Source organism: Elephas maximus, chromosome X, assembly GCF_024166365.1.
Source record: "Elephas maximus indicus isolate mEleMax1 chromosome X, mEleMax1 primary haplotype, whole genome shotgun sequence".
Classification (NCBI taxonomy): domain Eukaryota; kingdom Metazoa; phylum Chordata; class Mammalia; order Proboscidea; family Elephantidae; genus Elephas; species Elephas maximus.
In genome coordinates this window covers 2,963,947-2,983,923 of record NC_064846.1, presented here as the reverse complement: position 1 = coordinate 2,983,923, position 19,977 = coordinate 2,963,947, and the positions used below count along the sequence as shown (strand labels likewise).

Here is a 19,977-nt window from a genome sequence, read left to right as displayed (position 1 = left end):
CAAGTGGCGGGGTGGCTTTCATCGCCCTCGGATCTCGTTCCCTCACGGCACCCAAAGGGGAGGGGTTCTTTTCAGTATTCGTTCTTTCCTTCGTTGGCTGGCCGCGGGCTCACTCATTCATTCACTCGTACATTCCTTGCGTCCTCCCCCCCTCCTCCCGAGCTTCCTTCCGGCCGCGCGCTCGGCTCCCCGGTGGCCCCGCCTGACCCTCCTCCTTGCCCCGCCCCCTTTCCTGGCCAATCGGGGCCCTCAGGATGGGCGGGGCCGGGGCGGAGTCTCGCTCCCCCCTTATCCCCGGCGGCGCCAGAGGCTCCGGAAACGCGCCAGGGCTGCTGGGCTGGCGGCCGTACAGGCGCTCCGGGCGCTTCCTGCCACGCCGGGCCTGCTGGGCCGCGCCTCCGCTCCGCCGAGGGCCGAGGACCGTGGGCCGTGGGCGGTGCCCCGGCGGCTGGGGTGAGCGCGGCCACTGGGGCGTGCGGGCCGCGGGAGGAGCGCGTGGGCCGCCGGAGCGGTTGCTGCCGGGGTGAGCGTTCGGCCACGGGCCGCGGGAGGAGCCCGTGGGAGACGCGAGGGAGCGCGCGGGTCAGCGGAGCGGGTGCGGCGGGCAGAGCCGGCAGCCCGGGGTACTCTGGGCCCGCCGGGAGCTGCTGCTCGGCCCTGGGGTGGGGCGTCGAGGCACCAAGACCCCCCGCGGGGAGGGGCAGTAGGAGCGAGAGTCAGGACGTGCCGGGGCCTACCCAGTTTTCCGGGGGACGCTGGGAGCGGGGGCGGGAGCCAGTCAGGGTCTGAGGGAAGGGACCCCCACCCCAAGCACTTTGGAGGCCGAGGAGGAGGGGGTGATCGGGGAGAGTCTGGGGGAGGGGCCGAGTCTCAGCTTGGCAGGGAGGATGGGGGGTGGCCTAGGGCCCGAGAGCTGTGTTGAGGGGGGCAATCCATGCTGGCTGAAGCCGAGCTCAAGACCTTCCGTCTGGACAGGGCGTTTTCTATGGCTCGCTTGGGGGGCTACCCTTTCTAGCTACAGCGCCCCCCCTTTAAGCTCCTTGACCGCCTCCTCCAGTCTATATTTGGGTGATTAATTACATGTTTTTTCCTACCCCCCCATTCGCCTGCCATCCAAAGCCAACGGTCTCTTTTCAGCACCCCCCACTTCTGGCCTTCATCCCAGAGGTCCCACCCTGTTCCAACTGAAGCCCTCCAGCCCGCCTTGGCCCGGCCTAGCCACGGTTCCCCCCCTCCCCCCAGTCTGGTCAGTGAAACATTTCCTCTTCAACCTCAGTCTCTAGAATTTTCCTTTACCAGAGCTTTTCAAATAGGATTGGTGGAACCCCACCCCCCACCCCATACTAATGGTACCTCCTCTCATCCCCCGCATTGGGCCCTACAGTAGAAACTTGCACAGTGCCTGGCACCATACGGTACAAAAAAAGTTACTGTATCCATGTTTAGAATCCTGTGGAGACTGTTTTCCCCGCCTTCTGTGGGTGAGGGGCCTCTTGAAATATCTGCTACAGTGTGAATTCCGTACTTGAAAGCCTGGCCCTCAGCAGGGACTCAGAGGGGCTCCCATTTCCAGAGGCTTATGGGCCAGGCTCAGCCTGATGAGAACTAGGGAGAAGGAGTCTCCAGATTCTGGACAGGCCCAGTGGAAATAAGGCCCCCTCCATATAGAATCCCCTGGGTGCCTGTTGGAAAATGCCGATTTCTTGGTCTCACCCCATACCTGGTACCCTGGTTTCTAACCTACTGATCCCTCAGCTGCCTGGGCGCCTCGATGGCCCAGGATTTACATAGCACCCCTGCTGCCCCATTTAGAATCCTTTATATTCAGGGTCTTGTAACCTAAATGAAGCACTACTTAACGCTGTATTTTGATTTTGAGTAAGATGCCACATGTCTTGAGAAAGGAGAACATAAACTTTTCTTCAGTTAAGTGCAACAAACACTACAAAATCCCCTTCTGGTCTACCTTATGGCTTTTTATAGAAAAGAAAGAAGATGGAAACCAAAACACAGAGAAACAGGTGTCCAGGCCAAGCGAGAGAGGAAAAGCGGGAAAGACAAAAACAGATGTATTCCCACCCACACACACTTGGAAAAAGACACACACAGACATGACACAAATATCCGTGAGAAACAGGCTTTCCTGGTGAAACACCCTCTTTGAGCCCTTTAGGATTCTACCACTTCTAGTAACGGCATGCTTAGACAGTATATGTTGGACCTGAATGGGGCCTTTACGTCCACGTCCTGGCCCCAAAGGTCTAAGGAAACACAAAGGCCAGAACCATCTCCAGCTGAGGGGGGGCGGGGGGAGTGGTGCAGCTGTTCTGTGCTTGTGGCTGGGGGGGGGATTGCGGACCTTGACCACGTGTTCAGTCCTGCAGCCTGTGCTTCCTGCACACATTCCTGGTTTAGCGCTCACTACACAGAAACACCTTCCTGGAAGGTGCTCGCAGATTTGCTTTTGTTCACCCAAGTTATTTCAATCCCACAGGTGAGGCTATACCTGCGGAACTAACAACTGGGAATTGTTCTGTGACACTATGAGTCATCCCTGTGTGTCTCTTTTGGGTAAGTCTGTGTATTCACAGATCATGTCTGCTGCTAGACTCTCAGAAGGCCCCGTGAGTAGGGTACAAGCACTTCCTTTTTTTTTGTACAATGGTGTTACTGGACTGTCTTTACCCAAGGACAGTTCTCTCAAGCAAGCTATATGACGTGAGGAAGAGAAGATACCCAATAAGGAGAATGGGTAATCTAAGTAATCATTGGGATAGGGGAGGGGGCCAAAGACACCCATCTGGTTCAGATGTTAAAGAGCGAGGTCTCTTGCGAATGGGATCCCATAAAGAGAGCCTGCATGGCCTTCATGCCCTGGCCCAGAACCGAACTGTACACCACAAGCCACCTGTTGTCTTCTGAGTGAACTCTAGCTTTGGGACCTGAAGGGATCCTGCTATGCGTCCTTGTTTAGATAGTCAGGGAAGTCCAAGTGCTTCTCACACCCCTTGGAATCTGCTGTTGCCCATTTCTACAGTGTCACATGGTCTCTTGAGCTCTCTCCTCACTTCTTACCTGGCGATCTGTTCTGAACCCAGGAGCTCGGCTCTTGAAGGCTGCTGGATGCATCTAGTCTGGATGGCCTTGCTGCCTCACTCCCCCTGCCCAGGGAAGGCCTGGCTGAGGAGGATGCTTGGCTCTTTGTGCTGTGCCATCGGTCAAGTGCAGATCATTTAGACTGAAAAGTTACCTTCATTGCCCAACATTCCTGAGGTTGTCCTCAGCTCAGAGGCAACCAGAGGACATTTAATCATTCAACATTTTTTGTGACATGAGCTGGTTTTTGTCTAGGTTGATTTCAACTCTTAATCTCCGTTCTTTCAGATCAAATCAAAATGATTATTTTTGTTCTCTTAATGCCAGAGTTTCTCATTTCATACAGTAAATTCGATTTAAATAAGTTGCTCAAAATTTCAATTGTGATTTGAAGCCACATTAGGAAGACATTGAGATGAGCTTTCATTTTTTTAGAGAGCATTTTTTAAATTGTCAGGCAGCGGGTCGAGATTTGCGTGATTGTTTTCCTTCTATTCCAGCGATAGATATGTACTCAACACATGGCACTGGGCTCGGGTCAGTATGGGCTCCACAGTCGCATCCGAAGGGCCTTTGCTCTCTAGGAGTTCATGGTCTAAATATACTTCAGAGCCTTTTTGAAGGAGGAGGACTCTTCATGCCAGGTGTGACCTATTCTTTACACGAAGATTAGGAGCCGGGGGCCTTTTTGGCCACGCTGTTTCTCTGAGCTTCATCTCATAGTTGCACACAGGAGGGCCCCTTCCGTGATTCGGCGCATGCTTTTCTGTGGCTGCTGAAAGTGCCTCCTGTTCAAGGACAGCACTGCTCTCTGTTCATCGGGTGCACCCCACTGGCTTTCGTGTTCTGCCCGGAATTGCTTTGACCTTGGAAGGCAGTGGACACAAGTGTATCCCTTTTGGGCCAGTGTCCAGCGTCTTCTCCGGATCAGTCTCCCCATTGTAAAGTACAGAAGTTGTGAAACACGGAATCTAAATGAGCTTACCGAGTCCAGGGTTAATGAGTGTTCCATTTTTAACTGCACTGGGGATTAGTGTGTACTGTCTTTTTTTTTTTTTTTATCGTTTTCCTTCACTTTACAGCTTTTTTTACCCTACACCCTTGGTATCGTGGAGTTTAGCCTCCTTTGAAATTGGGCTCACCGTATCCTCCCGTTTTTATGACAACCTCTCCGTACCCATGGGCTCTGTGACCGTGTGGGTGGTGATCACACTACTACCAAGAGCTAAGGTGCTCATGGGTGAAGTCCCCTGGGCTGCCTTGGTCCAAGAAGGGCCACTCCCGTCCACACTCAGGAAAGGATAATTCACAGTTCACTTGCAGATTGTGGCTCTGGGATTTCAACAGTTAATCATGCCAACTAAGGAAAAACACATGAGTCGGGTTTGCTCAATTAAACTGGCTGGCTGGCATGGAAGGACTGTATGTGAGTGTGTATTTCCATTGACAGTGATGGCTTGTGATAGCATGTTCATAGCATGATTTAAAACCAGCCCCTAAACACGCATGTGTATCATTAGGCTGCCACACTCACTACTAGCCTGTCCCCTGGACATGGCCGGGTATTAAGGAGTTGCATATTATTTCTCTCTTCTCTGGTGTGGCCTAAACAGTCTCAAAGATTGGGAGCTGGACCTTAAGCACAGTACTTAATGTCTTGCATCCCCGGTTTCCTTCTCTGTGAAATGGAGGTGGTAATAGCTATAACCCATGGCCATGGAGTCGATTCCCACTTATAGTGACACTGTAGGTCAGAGTAGAACTGCTACGTAGGGTTTCCAAGGCTGTAATCTTTATGGAAGAAGACTGCCACATCTTTCTACCATGTAGTGGCAGGTGGATTTGAACCTCTGACCTTTTGGTTAACAGCCAGGTGCTTAACCACTGTGCCACCAGGGCTCCTTGGTAATAACCATAAAAAAAAAAACCATAGGTTGTGGTAATTAAAATATGTGAAGGGAGAGGCACAGCACCAAGCCTGTAGTAGGCTTTCAATGAGTGTAAGCTCCCTCCATTTAATGCTCCCCTCCCCCTACACATCGATGCAGTCGACCCACAATTTATCCAGTGCCCTCTTGGGGCCAGGAGCTGCTGCAGACACTGGGGATTTGGTGTGACCAAGAAAGAAAAGGCCTCTGTCCTGGTGAGGCTGACATTTCTCCTCTGGAGAGTCTATTTTCACAGGATAAGTTTTAGGGAGTGAAGGTGTCATGTGGAAACTCTTTAATGCAGCTGAAATGTGGACATGATTTGGAGAAGGTGGCATTGGAGTCGAAGGTGTAGGCAGTTCACAGCCTTGGCATATCTAGGACTGATTGAAGGCCAGTGTGGCACTGAGGTTCCAGGGGTGGGATATGAGCTGGGTGGGCTGGGCCAGGGCCAGGGGTTGGGTTCAGACCTCAGGACAGTGAGAAGAGGTCCACATTTCTGAAGGTCAATATGTAATGTTTTCTCCTCCATTCCACTTGGTAGCAAAACATTAATGTTCAGTTGGAAGTGAATTTTAAAAAATGAATTATGTACATAACACATGACCAGTTTGTTTTTTTTTATTGGAAATCAAAGTCAAACCAGACATCAGATGTTTACCAGGAAGAATGCCACTGGCCTGAGGGAGGCCCTGCCCCGGGGCACACAGAGGGCTTGGCTACTGAGTGCCTGGGGAGTAGCTCACACACTGGGGAAGCACCTGTGTGTGACAGCCGGTTAAAGATGGACATAGAGACTCAGATGGACTTTGGGGCCTCATGAGGCCTTCTGCCCACACCCATCGTGGGGAAGAGCCCAGGAAGTCACAATCCCATCTTTCTGGTTGTCACCCAGTACTTCCTTTCCCACGTGGACATCTCAGGAAGTGCTGTTCTTCTGACCCTTGCCAGCCAAGGTTCACCCACCCAGCATTGCCCAGTTTCAAGGGCCAAGTTCCATTTCCTTCTTGGACTCAGCCCTTGTCCTCTTTCATACTGAGTATCTTTCTTATCCAGAGTTTACTAAAATTTTTTTAAATTCTTGTTCTTTTCTGATTACTACAGAAATTCATCTAAAAGGACCTTGATTCTAACCCAGTGTGGTTCCCATTGGGGTAGGGGTGTGTATATGTGTGTGTGTGTGTTTTAGTTACAAGTCTGTTTTGTTTATTTATTTATTTATTTATTGTATTCCTAAGATAGAAATATATACCTAGCTGCTTTCTCCCCTTCTCCTACCTGTTTGGGTGTTCAATCCAGAGTTTACTCTGTCTCTCTACATTGTCTACGAAGGATTTGCATTTTCATAATCTGCTGTATGTCATCCTCCAATGGCCACCTGCTAGTTTTATCTTTAAGCCCCCCAATTTTCTCCCTGCCCTGAATCCTGGGACTCCTCAGTGGTGTGGGTCCAGAGCCCTGAGCCACATTCATCATTCACCCCTCTTTTTATAGCATTGAGATTATTTCCTGTCAGGCCTTTTTACAGAATGTCATTTTCCATCCTTTTACTCTTAATGTGTGTCTTTATATTGTAACGCCTTTATATTTAAAGTTTTCTCTCAGCATATAATTGAGTTTGTATTTTTTAATAGAGGTTGACAACCTATGCCTTTTAATTGGAATGCTGAGTCCATTTGCATTTAACTTGATTATATATATGGTTGGGTTTGTTTGTCATCTTTCTTTATGTTTTCCATTTGTTGCCTCTGTTCATATTTTTCTTTACTTTTCTTTTGGATGAAGTATTTTTTGGTATTGCATTTTATCCCCACTACTGGGTTATTAGTGTGCATCAGAGTCTCTTGGAGGGTCAGTTAAAGCACAGATTGCTGGACTCCACTGACAAAATTTCTGATTTACTAGGTCTGGGATGGGGCCTGAATATAAGAACCTTATAGCAGTATAGTTCCATTCTCCCAACTATTGCTGTATGTTTTACTTCTACATGTGTTATAAACCCCACACTACCTTGTTATAATTTTTGCTTAACAGGCAATTTTTTTTTAATTTTTTATTGTGCTTTAAGTGAAAGTTTACAAATCAAGTCAGTCTCTCACACAAAAACTTACATACACCTTGCTACATACTCCCAGTTGCTCTCCCCCTAATGAGACAGCCTGCTGCCTCCCTCCACTCTCTCTTTCCGTGTCCATTTCGCCAGCTTCTAACCCCCTCCACCCTCTCATCTCCCCTCCAGGCAGGAGATGCCAACATAGTCTCAAGTGTCCACCTGATCCAAGAAGCTCACTCCTCACCAGCATCCCTCTCCAACCCATTGTCCAGTCCAATCCATGTCTGAAGAATTGGCTTCAGGAATGGTTCCTGTCCTGGGCCAACAGAAGGGCTGGGGGCCATGACCACCGGGGTCCTTCTAGTCTCAGTCAGACCATCAAGTCTGGTCTTTTTATGAGAATTTGGGGTCTGCATCCCACTGCTCTCCTGCTCCCTCGGGTTCTCTGTTGTGTTCCCCGTCAGGGCAGTCATCAATTGTAGCTAGGTACCATCTAGTTCTCCTAGTCTCAGGCTGATGTAGTCTCTGGTTTATGTGGCCCTTTCTGTCTCATGGGCTCGTAATTACCTTGTGTCCTTGGTGTTCTTCATTCTCCTTTGATCCAGGTGGGTTGAGACCAATTGATGCATTTTAGATGGCCGCTTGCTAGCATTTAAGACCCCAGACGCCACTCTTCAAAGTGGGATGCAGAATGTTTTCTTAATAGATTTTAATATGCCAGTTGACTTAGATGTTCCCTGAAACCATGGTCCCCAGAGCCCTGCCCCTGCTATGCTGGCCTTTGAAGCATTCAGTTTATTCAGGAAACTTCTCTGCTTTTGGCTTAGTCCAGTAAAAATATGGAATGGTTCACGAGTTTGCGTGTCATCCTTGCGCAGGGGCCATGCTAATCTCTGTATCGTTCCAATTTTAGTATATGTGCTGCCGAAGCGAGCACCAGGCAATTATTTTTTTAAGAATTAAAAATTAAGGAGTAAAAGTATTTTATAAAAACGAAAAAAGAATACGTCCCCATATATTTACCATTTCTGGTGTGCTTTATTCCTTTGTGTAGATCCACGTTTCCATCTGGTATCGTTTTCCTTCCACCCAAAGAACTTCCCTTAATATTTCTTGTATTGCGGGTCTGTTGGTGACAGATTCTCTCAGCTTTTGTATGTCTGCAAAAGTTTTTATTTTGCCTGCATTTTCTAAGGACACTTTTCCTGAATATAGAATTGTAGGTTGGCAGTTTTGTTTTTTTTAGCACTTCAGCAATGTTATTCAGTTGTTTTCTGGCTTACGTATTTTCTGATAAAAAGTTAGCAGTTATTATCTTTATTTCTATCTATGTAATATCTTTTTTATCTCTGACTACTTTAAGATTTTCTTTTTATCACTGGTTTTCAGCAGTCACATTTTGATGTGTCTTTGTGTTTTGATCTTGCTATCGGTTGTTATTTTTCATTTTGCTTGTCATTTTCCTGTTTTTCTTTAAACACGTGTATATAGTTAAACTAGCTGTTATCCTTGTTTGTTACTTCTATCATCGGTCACGTCTGGGTCTGTTTTTGTTGACTGATTTTTCTCCTTGCTGTGGGTCACATTTTCCTGCTTCTCGGCAGTCCAGTAATTTTTGATGAGGTGTCGGACATTGTAAATGTTATGTGGCTGAGTGTCTGGATTTTGTTGTCTCTCTTTGAAGCATGTTGGACTTTGTTTTGGGAGGTAGTTATTTGTGGATCAGCTTGAGTCTTTGAGGAGCCCTGGTGGCACAGTGGTTAAGTGATACGGCTGCTAACCAGAAACTCGGTCAGCAGTTTAGCTCCACCAGCTGCTCCTTTGAAACCCTGTGGGGCAGTTGTACTCTGTCCTATGGGGTCGCTATGGGTCAGAATTGACTTAACGGTCGTGGGGTTGGTTTTGGTTTTTGATCCTTTGAGGCCTAGTTTTAAGCTTTTCTAGTACATGTCTTACGTATTGTTGGTTCCAGGGATAGATCAGCCCTGCTGCTAAGGCATGACCCCTCTGGATTCTCTACCGAATACTCCAGGTGCTCACTGAGAACACTCTACACTGATTGATCTGACCTTGAACTTCTCACAAACGTTTGTGTGTTCTTGGAAATTGTTTAGCTTGCAGCTTCCTGATCGTTCTTCTCCTGCCCTTTTGGAGTTACACTCTATATGTGCATGATTTAATAGTCAGGAAAAGGGGAGCCCGATGCAGATTTTATGGCAGTCTTTTTTTCTGCATAATTTCCTCCTTTCTGGAGCTCAGCTGTCTGAGGCTCACTTGACTGCTGATCTGGGTCTCCTCATCTTGGGGAAATCATGAGATGTGTTTGGGCTCCCCTTTCCTACACTCTCTATCTGGAAACTGCTTCCAGGCAGAGAGCTGGCATGATTACAGGTCTCACCTCATTTGTGTCTCTTTTCTCAGAGATCTTGCTATCTGATGTCTGGAAACTGTTGTTTTATCCGTCTTGTACCAGTTCTACTCGTTTACGGCAGGACGTTAAGTCCATTCCTTGTTATTCCACTGCGGCCAGAAGTGAGAGTCTCTGGCCATTTATTTTAACATAACGTCTTTAATCCTATGGAAAAGTCATTCTGGAGTATCTGGGTTGTGCAGTCCTTGAATTGGTGTAAAAATGCTCTCTTTTCATTTAATTATGAATTGAATCGAAGTGACTTTGCCCCAGGGCAGTGGTCACTGTGTTCCTGTTCCTTTGAGCTCACTGAAACGGGAGGTCTGTGGTACACTTGTCTCTGCTAGGATCTTCTGATATCTCATCTGTTTTGCAGTTTGGAAGGAATGTGTACGTATTGTTCAGATCTTTTATTTAGCAACTTAGTTTTGAAGGTCTTTTCTTTGTAGCTAATTTTCCCAGCTGTAAGCTTTTAGAAGAATCATTTTTGTTCAACTTCTCGTTTTGTCAGCTGTGTAAGAGAAATGTTCTTGTCTGCAAATCTCTCCCTTTCCCCTGGCTACGTGCTTTGGTGGCGTGTGGCCTTTAAGCACCTGAGCACTGGGCTAGGAAGCCGTGACTCTGGCTCTTTGTTGCTGCTCTCCCCTCCAGCGACTTGATCAGTTTCTTGTTGCCTCTACTGAGTTGGGGCGGCTCTCTCATTTCCTAGTTATTTTTTCTGATATTAGTTTTGGGTTGCTTCCCTCCTGAGCAATGTGAGCATTGAACTCTGAGGTTTCTAGCTAGAAAGAGGACTGGGATTGGTCTGTCTCTGAGAGCCAATCCACCACCCCTGATGGCTCTCCTGTCTGTGCCTGTCTTCTCCCGGCTCTGCCTGGGCTGCCACGCCTTTGTCTTGTTTCCCTCCAGCCTGCCTTTAGTAACTCGCTGCCAGTATTTGGGGTATGTTTTCTTAGGCATACCTGTGCTCTGGCTGGTCACTTCAGCCACAGCAGGAGAGAAGACTCAACAAGACTTAAAAACAGGGAGAAGGAAAGTCCCAGACTTATCCCGGGGACCCAGAAACAGGGCTGCTGTCACTCACGGCTCTTTTCACTCTCCTTAGCGCCGCCTGCTCCCCAAGGTCTTGCCCTTCCCCAGGATGGAGCCCCGGGAGAACAGGTCCTGGCAGTCCCTCTTGAGATGCTGGAGGCCCAGGTGAGCTTCCCTCTGCCTTGTTTGGGATTCCGTCACTGCTCCCTGATTCTGGCCTCAGCCTCTGATCCCAGCATGACACGTGGCAGGGCCTGAGCCTCAGCTGCTGCCCTCCCTCCCTCTCTCCCTCCCTCCCTCTGCTTCTCTCTGGAGTCTGCCAAGGAATGGATGCCTGCTGGGCTTGTTGTCCCCATCGTACAGGTGGGGAGTGGAGCTTCAGGCCAGGAAAGTGATCGAGCTGAGGGCCTGTGGGAAGGCAGTGGGAGGCCAGGGCTGCTGCCCAGGTCTCCTGGCGCTTTGTCGGGTTTGCTTTCTAGGACTTCTTGAGGCTTGTGGTTAGAGTTCTGTGTTAGCCACACGCACCCATACCAGGCCCTTGCCTCTTGTCCCTGGTGCTCCTGGCACTGCCCCGCCTCTTGCTAGAATAAACGGAGGGACTGATTATCCTTGGGAATTCTTTCAGGGTTCCGTTCCATTTGATGGTGTGGAACAATACCTCACAGAAGGGGAGTGGTTGAGGCTGGACCGTGAGCAGAGGACGCTGGAATACTTTGGGAACGTGACCTCCGTGGGTAAGGGTGCTGCCCCTTTGCCACATTCAACACCAACTTCTTGGTCCTGAGTGGCTGGGAGTGGGATGAGAAGCACCTGGGCCCTAGGGGATGGGTTGTGGGAAATACAAAGGGCCTGTCACCACCAGCGTCTAGGAGGAGAGGGCACCGAAAAAAGGTGCATTCACTGCTGGGAAAGAAACGAGAGCACGCTACTATAAGTTAGAATGCTTTTTTTTTTTAAACATGAATTATGTAAATTGCACAGGCATTTGATTTCCATTTACTGTTGTCGGGTCTGCACTGTGGGATATGGGTTCTTTAGGAGGGAGCCTGGGAAGAGTATGAGGTTATGACGTCATCTCTGGCTACTTCCCTAACACGTGTCTTTCTGCACGAGCAGGAGTTCCTGATTTGAATCCTGCCTTAGTCCCTCGCCAGGTGCAAGGACAAGTACTGTTGGTCTCAGACCCATCTCTCATCGCGGGTCAAGCTAAGCATTCCGGTGAGTGAGAAAAAACCAAAAAATATGTGTGTGTGTATATATATATATATATGAGGAAATCAGGGGAGGCCCAGCTGAGCAGTTGGGGGCTTCAGGTGAGAGCTGGGGGCTGTTCTTTACTCACAGAAGGAGGAATCTTCTCAGGATCACTTTTTAGGGAGGGGGTGTCCAGTGGTCAGGCCGTTCTGCCTCTTCTCTCTGTGATCCCCAGCTCCTGGTCAGACGGGCACCAGCCATCCCGCTCTGGTGGCTGCCAGGCCCAGGCCCCTGCTCAGTTACAGTCTCGGGAGGAAAAGCCTCATGGCAGAGGAGAATCAAGGAAGCTCCTCTCTCTCCCTTTGTAGACCAGCATGTCTTGCCTTTCTCATTTCAGAAAACATCTCTGTGACTCAACACGAGACAGTGGGTGAGAACGCCCAGCCCCACGAGATGGCGTCCACCAGCTCACCCAGGGCCGGTGACCCTAGCCCTGAGGTCAGACAGAATAGGGACACAGAGGGGAGGTTAGGGAGCCCCCAGAATCTGCCTCTAGAGCATCATTTTGCATGTAAAGAGTGTGGGGACAGCTTTCGGCTGAAAGTCCTCCTTGTCCAGCACCAAAGAATCCACAGTGAGGAGACGGTCTGGGAGTGCCGAGAGTGCGGGAAGGTCTTCAGGGGCATCACCGAGTTCAAGGAGCACAGGAAGAGCCACGTGGCTGCGGAGCCTCGGCCTGGCCCCAGCCAGGCCCTTGAAGATGCTGTGGAGAAGAGGGAGCAGATGGAGAAGGAGGCAAAGCCCTTTGAATGCGAGGAATGTGGGAAGCGGTTTAAGAAAAACGCAGGCCTCAGTCAGCACCTGAGGGTGCACAGCCGAGAGAGGCCCTTCGATTGTGAGGAATGCGGGCGCTCTTTCAAGGTGAACACCCAGCTGTCCCAGCACCAGAAGCTTCACGCCTCCGAGAAGCCGTTCGCCTGCGAGGCGTGCAGCGTGAATTTCCTGGACCGCCAGGAGTTCCTCAAGCACCAGCGCACGCACACAGGCCACCTGCCCTTCGACTGCGACGACTGCGGCAAGTCCTTCCGTGGGGTCAGTGGCCTGGCCGAGCACCAGCGCATCCACAGCGGGGCCAAGCCCTACGGGTGCCCGCACTGTGGCAAGCTCTTCCGCCGCAGCTCTGAGCTCACCAAGCACCGGCGCATCCACACCGGCGAGAAGCCCTACGAGTGTGGCCAGTGTGGCAAGGCCTTCCGGCAGAGCTCCAGCCTCCTGGAGCATCAGCGCATTCACACCGGCGAGCGGCCCTACGCGTGCGGCGACTGCGGCAAGGCCTTCCGGGGGCCCTCCGACCTCATCAAGCACCGGCGGATCCACAGCGGACTGAAGCCCTACGAGTGCGACCGGTGCGGCAAGGCCTTCCGGAGGAGCTCCGGCCTGAGCCGCCACCGCAGGATCCACAGCGGGGCGCGGCGCTGCGAGTGCAGCGAGTGCGGCCGCGTGTTCAAGCGGCGCTCTGCCCTGCACAAGCACCAGCCCACTCACCGCCAGTAGCTGGGCTGTGAGGGGGGCCTCCGAGCGGCCAAGTCAAAGGAGATGAACGGTTTTGTAGCGCTTCTATATTTTCTTGTCAGAAAGGTTGAAACCAGTTTCTACTGCCACCAGCAATTTCTAAGTGTCCGTGTTTCCTATGACGCCCATCAAAAGTAGCTTTGACCATTTTAAGTTATTTTGGCTAGTTTCACTGGCACAAAGGGCCTTCCAGGTGTTGAGACGTGCACACCTCGAATCCGAGAGGGTCACGGGTTGTGGCGGGGCCAGAGGTCATCTGCTCCGAGCGGAAGGCGACTCCGATCGAATGTGATCCCCTTTGTTTCCCAAAGAGAAGATCACCCTGCCTTTTTGTGGCCTACTTGAATTTATAAATTGTGAGGGATGTAAATACAAAGGTCAAATATCTTATACTATTTAATTTATTAATTTAGTTATACATACATATTGTAAGTCACATATGATATAAAATAATATATTAATTTAGAAACCTGCCCTTTTTGCCCACTCTCCGTTTTGTGAAATAATTTTATTCTAACACCTCCTGTCCAGTTTTGGCCTCGCTATCTTCACCTGGGCGCCACTTTTGCATCATCTGATATTTCCAAAGTACATCAGGTCCCCCTCCAGCTGACTGACTGACTGACCAACAGCTCAGATGGAGGCGATAGCCAGCCTGCCTGATGGCGCTCTGGAAATTTTCTCTCAAGCCGTCGGTACATGTTCACTTGGCATTCAGACCGTTGGTTGGTTGTGTTGTTTTGTTTTTTCACGTCTGTAGCTCTACAACATAAGCACCGAAGGTGTTGCTTTGTAATGTGACCTTTAAAAGGCTTGTCACTGTGAGGTCATAGTCCTAATTTCTTCTGCGTCTTTATTAACCGGTTCAGTCTGGTGACCCCTATAAAAAAAAATACATATCCCAAACCAGCATTTCATTAGGGTGGTTTTGGGTTAATGGGTCTCCCGCAGCACTTTCTGGTTCAAAATAAAGTAGTTGAGAGAGGGGCTTCTCAAGGACTCGAGTGTAAGGTGGCTCCTCCTTCCCGAGAGAATTAGGGGAACCAGAGCCTCTCGTTGGTCTGTTGGGCTTCGATGGTGCTTTCTCCACTCTCCGTTTCCTGCTCTGTCACACGGAGGGGTCACAGTACCTACCCCAGAGTGGTCATAAGGGCGGCCGGCAGCTGGTGCCACAGAGCGCTGGTCTCGTACAAGCACCTGGCAGGGAGGTAGCGCTCAGTGCAGGTCACCCACTGTCATTAGCTCCAGAACCTGACGCCTTATCTCATTTTCTTCTAACCCTGACCTCTCCTGTGAGGACCGAAGGACCTTTTCTGTTGTCTCGCATGCAAGTTGTACGTTCATCTCCTTTGACTAGTTATCAAGTTACCTTTGGATATATTGACTTTATAGAGCAGTTCTTTATACATCAATTATGGTGATTCTTTTTTTTTTTCACTTCTATTGCTTTGCCCTTTGTAACAGTTTGATTACAGTTTTGTTGTGTGAGCTTTTTAATTTCAGTGTATTTGAACATTCATCTTTGTCGCTTAAATTGTAAGTTTAATTGCTTCATCACTGCAGTAGTTAGATATGACGTTTTCCTCTGGAATTTTAATTACAAACTCAAGGTTGAAAGTGCTGCCCTCCCCCCACCAAGGGGAAGCAGCCAAATTGGGAGGCAGGCTACGCGGTGGGGTGGGCTGGGGGAATGGGCTGGAGAAGCAGGCTCGTTCCTCATCCGACACATAGACTCAGTATACGTTGCGGGCGGTCTTTGACTGTCCAACCTGACCACTCAGGCACTAGAGATACTTCCACCGTGGATTGGCCAGAACATTCTATGGCCGTTCATCAGTCTAGTGCTGGCAGCCAACACCAGGGCCTAACCTCACCTAGGTCAGCGGGGTGGTCAACGCCTAGTCTTGGCAGCGGCCCAGCCGTCCCACCAGCTACTGGGAGCATTGGCGGTGCCTGGCATAGATTGAGTGACTGATCCAGCCAGGGACCACCCAAGAGACCTGCAGACACAAGAAGATGCACCTGACTGACGTGGCCATGTGCACCGTCCCGTTCTAACGAGTGACTTGAAAATTTAGAGGTCGGTTTGGTGGCTTTTGCATTGGGCACCTAGGGGGCAGTTGGCCCACATGTCTGGGTGTCACTTCCTGGAGAGGAGCCATGCCCTTGTGGTGGCCTGCATGTCATAGTGATGGAAGCTGACCTCATCAGGCCTGGGCTGTCACTTCCAGCAGCCATACCTAGAAGGGTGGTAAAGCAAGGGTTTGGAGGGAAGTCACACCCTTCTGGAGGCCCATGTGGCCTAGGAGCTATAGCTGTCACTGCCAGCGGCCTCGGCCATGGTGAATAGCTGCAAGGGCTGGGCAAGGAAGCTCACCCCTTCGGTGGCAGGCACAGCCCACAGCAAGAGGCTGACGTGACTTCCGGCAGCTGAGCCCAGGAGGGCCACTCACGGGCCTGTGGAGGAACTGGACCTTCTCGGGGGCCCGCAAAGGCTTGGGGCGGAACTTTCCAGCAGGCACATCTTAGGAGGGCTTCTTGGGCCCCTACCCTGGGAAGCAAGGGCTGGCAATGACCGCTGCGACCTTGGCCAGAAGATTCTTTCGAAAGGCCACCAGGCCAGGATAGTGCTGGAGAGAAGGCACCGGCACTTAACTACATAGTAATTCCTTTTGCTCTGGATCCCAGTTTTTACAGTCATTTTGAATCTCTATCTGAAATCACTCCTTTTCTCAATCCGTTTTTTCTCTTCAAGCTATCGTTGCGTGTTTTGTACAACTGTCATGGTGAGGAATATCACCATCCCAGTGGGGGCAAGTTTGGCACCGTGAGCTGTTAATTTGCCGGTTTGATGAAGGATCCTATTGAAGTCTAGGTACAGGATTAACTTGGACCATAGCATCGTCTTCGCTCTGTTGTGCACGCTCCCCAGCCAGGGCGGAGCGTCTCCATCCCCCTTCCTGGCCTCTTGTACTGTCCTCCGTTTGGGTTCTGCAGTTTTCTCTAAGCCTCTCTTAAGAGGTAACACTAAGAACACGTCTGTTCCATCAGCATTGACAGAATGGCTTTCCGTGGTGGTTGCTACCCAAACGCCATCAGCCTGTGGCTTTCACTTGCGTCTTGCAGTTTTGCAGGATTCGTTTTTGTTCCTGGTGATCGGGGTGGGGGACGGATTTCTTCAGATTCTCTGGGCGAACGGCAATGTCAGGTGCACAGCGTGACCCAGCTTTCTTTTGTGTGTACTTGCCTGTGCATTTGTCTTCGTGTGTGCTTGCCTATGCATTTGTCTATCTACCTCATTGCTTTTTCCGCCTGATCACATGTGCTCCTCTAGCCAGGGCAGTGAAGAGGCTCAGCTTACAGAGAATGCTGGCTCCTGGCAGAAATCCATCCTTTCGTTTGTCATATTCAGAAAGAAACCCTCGGTTGATTTTATTAGAATTTTGAATATTTGCTGAAGTTTTAAAAAGAAAGTAATTGTTTACCATTTTTGCTGCTTATTGAAATTAACAATGTTGATTAGTTGTGTTACACCTGTTCTTGTATTTCTGGAATAATCCCCGCCCGACCACAGCGGGCATGTCTCTCCCGTGGTACTGCATTCCGCTGGTTTTTGTACTCGAGGTGGCCTAGCGCCTGCCCTGCCCGCAGCCCCGCGGCCATGTTCTGTACCATGGGCGCCCCGCTCCCTCTCCACTCCCTTCCAGGCCACGTTAATTAAGCCAGAAACAAACGCCCAACCAAGGGCAGCAGCCAGTCCTCAGACCTGGCTGGAAACCAGGGGCTAGCCTTTCACATCTCGTGAAGTGTGACCAAGGACACTGAGAAAGAACGTTCCCGTTGGTGTTGGAGAGAAAGAGGGAGTCACCTCATGCGACAGCACCGGTTGAAGATGTGCGGACTCCTGCTCAGCTGCCCAGAGGCAGCTTGGCCATTACAGTCTTGGTTTCCCTGTGTCCTTACTGTGGACCCCCATGACTCGAGTCACCATCAGAGAGCGTCTGCGTATCGCACCCTGTCTAGAGCATTTGCTGCTACTTGGGCACAGTTGCGTGGCTGGCATTCCTCCCAGCCTTAGTCCCACCTGACTCGTGAACACCTGTTCACTGTGATGGCCTTCTTGTCTCAGCGAGTTGGGCCACAGATGGTCTGAGGGTAGCATTGCTATTTGAATGCATAACGAGTCAAGGCACAGCCCACCCTACGCCCTGTTAGGGAAGTGTTTTATGTGTTCCCAGCAATTCCATCTGGTGGGGATGGCTGAGAACTCTGTTACTCGTAATTCCCCTCGCAGCCATATTCCGTGGAGCATTAGCTCTGTCACCTAGTTTGTATTTTGTTTTGTTGGCTCACTTTTCTGGTCCCTTCCTGATCTTGTTAACTTGTTTGTTTTATGGCACTCACTATGCTCAGCCTCACACTAGAGCTGTTTGTGGGCTTGGCTTCTCCCCTCCCCACCCACTAGATTGTGAGCTCTCAGAAGACAGGGTGGCCCTTCGTGGCCGCTCCCCTTCTGGATCTAGCGCAGTGCCTTGCATCGAGTAGAGTTCAATAAATATCTCTTAAACGACCTTCTTGTAGGTGGCTTATTTCCTCACTTCATTTCGTGGGTCTGCCCTCCACTGTGTGGCAGCTGCACTTACTGCTCCCGCACTGGGCTCCAGGGCCCACTTTGCCCTACTGGGCCTGCTGATCTACCACTCAGGCCCTGCCTGCAGCTCTGCTGGACCTCTCTACTGGGGAGGCGCCTTGCTGGCGAGCACTGCTTACCTTCATCTGAACTCCGGGTGGGACCAGAAGAGCAGGACCAGGAGGCGGCGAGGGTCAGCCTTCATGGTGGCTGGTGGCCAGTCCTCAGAAAAGGCCGGTGTGGGAGGTGGCGGGGGAAGCAAGCCCTCGGCTTCCTGGCCTCGAGACAGCTCAGCTGAGAAGTCAGCTGCCAAGTGGGGGCGGGGCACCACGAAGTGGGCTCAGGAGCTTGCAGGTTGGGCCCTTGGGGGCTGGGATGAGCATCTCCATAGGCAGCCCCCTAGGAGGGGGCAACAGTCCAGAAAGGGGCTCCCAGGCACCTTTCTCCAGAGGCCCAGCCTCATTGTGTGCTCAGCTCTTCTTCAGACCCAAGTGCCCCCTTGCTGACAGTGCACCAGAGCCCCATGTCCAGGCATCTGCTTGCAAACCAGTTGTTAAGAACAAGCCATTCATTTGCTCCTCTGGTTTCCTGATGCTGAGAGCCCCGCCTCTTTCCTTAAAGTGTTTGATGTTGCAAGCTCGCTGGTGCTGGGTTCCAGGCCTGGGCTTAAGAGGCCCAGCCAGACTTGGGGACCTGGCTCGAGACTCCTGCAGTCTCCCTCCAGCCCCTCAACCCGCTGGACTCTTGGACTCCCCACCTTTCTGGTCACCTGCCCAGGGGCCTGGGCCTGGCCAGGCCTCCCACTAACCCGCACAATCCATTGCTTTTAACCTCAGGCCTATGAAAATTTGTTAAAATATTTGGGAAAAAAAACCTTTTGTTTGCCTTCCCTGTACCCTGTACAGACCCCAGAATAACCAAACCTGTTGCCATGGAGTCAATTCCAACTCATAGCAACCTTACAGGACAGAGCAGAACTGCCGCATATGTAGGGTGTCCAAGGAGCAGCTCGTGGATTCGAACTGCCAACTTTTTGGTTAGCAGCTGAGCTCTTAACCACTGCGCCACCAGGGTTCCCCCCAAGCCCACAGACACCTATATGAAATGCACTTCTAGTTCCTTGCCTTCTACTCACTAATTTCTGTTCTTTCACATTTAAGTATGCAAGTAAAACATGAATTAAGCAAATGTGGATGCAATCAAAGTCCCTTTTCACCACTCTCTGGCCCCCTCCCAGCACCCCTCCCTTTCCGAGAGCCCCCTCTGGTCACTTTGACAGGGATCTCTCTGATCTTTTTGCACCTCACATGCATATATGTGCCTATAAACTAGGGAGAGTTTTTGTCATATAAGTGGTGTCATAGTGTAAGTTTATTCTGCAGCTGTTTTTCTTCGTTGAACTCGGCGTGCCTGGGAGGTTCTTTTTTAAACTACAGCTCAGTATTCCACAGTATGGGCGTAGCATCATTCAGGCTTATTTGACCTTTCCCCTTCTTGGTGAACATGGAGGTATCGTTGGATGCCTTTAACAGAGACCAGCAATGATTCGGTTGGCTTAGAGAAGATGGAAGATTATTTCTCTCACAGAAGTCTGAGCTCAGCTTTAACCAGTAATGAATTACATTAATAACTCCAGTAATGTCTTATCATTGCATTCTTGGGGAAACCCATACTTGGGCATGATAAAGTACTCCTTTAATACTCTTGTGATGTGACTTAGTATCTTTGTGCTTATGGTCATAAGAAAGATTGGCCCACAGAGTGCTGTCTTATTCCAATTTGGTATCAGGGTTATACTAGCCTCATACAAAGAGTTCAGATGCTTTTTATCTTTTTATTCTCAAACAAGGGTTGATACAATATGGGAATTACCTATTTCTTTTCAGGTTTACTAGAATTTAGCCATGAAACCACCTGGACCTGATGTCATTCTCAAGGGTAGATCTTTCACTACCTGTATTGTAAAAACCTAAAATTTCAAGTGCTTCCTTGGCACCTTTGAGCCTCATAGGGCTTCAGAGGCCTAACTGAGCTTCTCTGTTCTCACCAGATATCCCCCCAC

The 19,977-nt window shown here is 50.2% G+C and overlaps 1 protein-coding gene and 1 non-coding gene across 5 annotated transcripts; one reads left to right on the top strand and one right to left on the bottom strand.

The window, feature by feature from the left end:
* Positions 1-331: 331 nt before the first annotated feature.
* Positions 332-19,607, top strand: ZNF275 (zinc finger protein 275). 4 transcript variants are annotated; one of them, XM_049872163.1, is made up of 7 exons: positions 332-523; positions 1,138-1,246; positions 2,495-2,571; positions 10,593-10,684; positions 11,145-11,253; positions 11,636-11,737; positions 12,111-19,607. In XM_049872163.1, exons 3-7 carry the CDS (start codon positions 2,544-2,546, stop codon positions 13,265-13,267), a joined length of 1,488 nt encoding a protein of 495 aa, XP_049728120.1. In that variant the 5' UTR covers positions 332-523; positions 1,138-1,246; positions 2,495-2,543; the 3' UTR covers positions 13,268-19,607. The 4 variants fall into 4 exon arrangements, with proteins under 4 accessions (XP_049728120.1, XP_049728122.1, XP_049728119.1 ...); XM_049872165.1 differs by having other exon boundaries at positions 1,120-1,246; XM_049872162.1 differs by lacking the exon at positions 1,138-1,246 and having other exon boundaries at positions 332-453.
* Positions 7,911-8,014, bottom strand: LOC126069799 (U6 spliceosomal RNA). The gene has a single exon (XR_007516067.1). It is a non-coding gene; the product is annotated as a U6 spliceosomal RNA (small nuclear RNA).
* Positions 19,608-19,977: the final 370 nt, after the last annotated feature.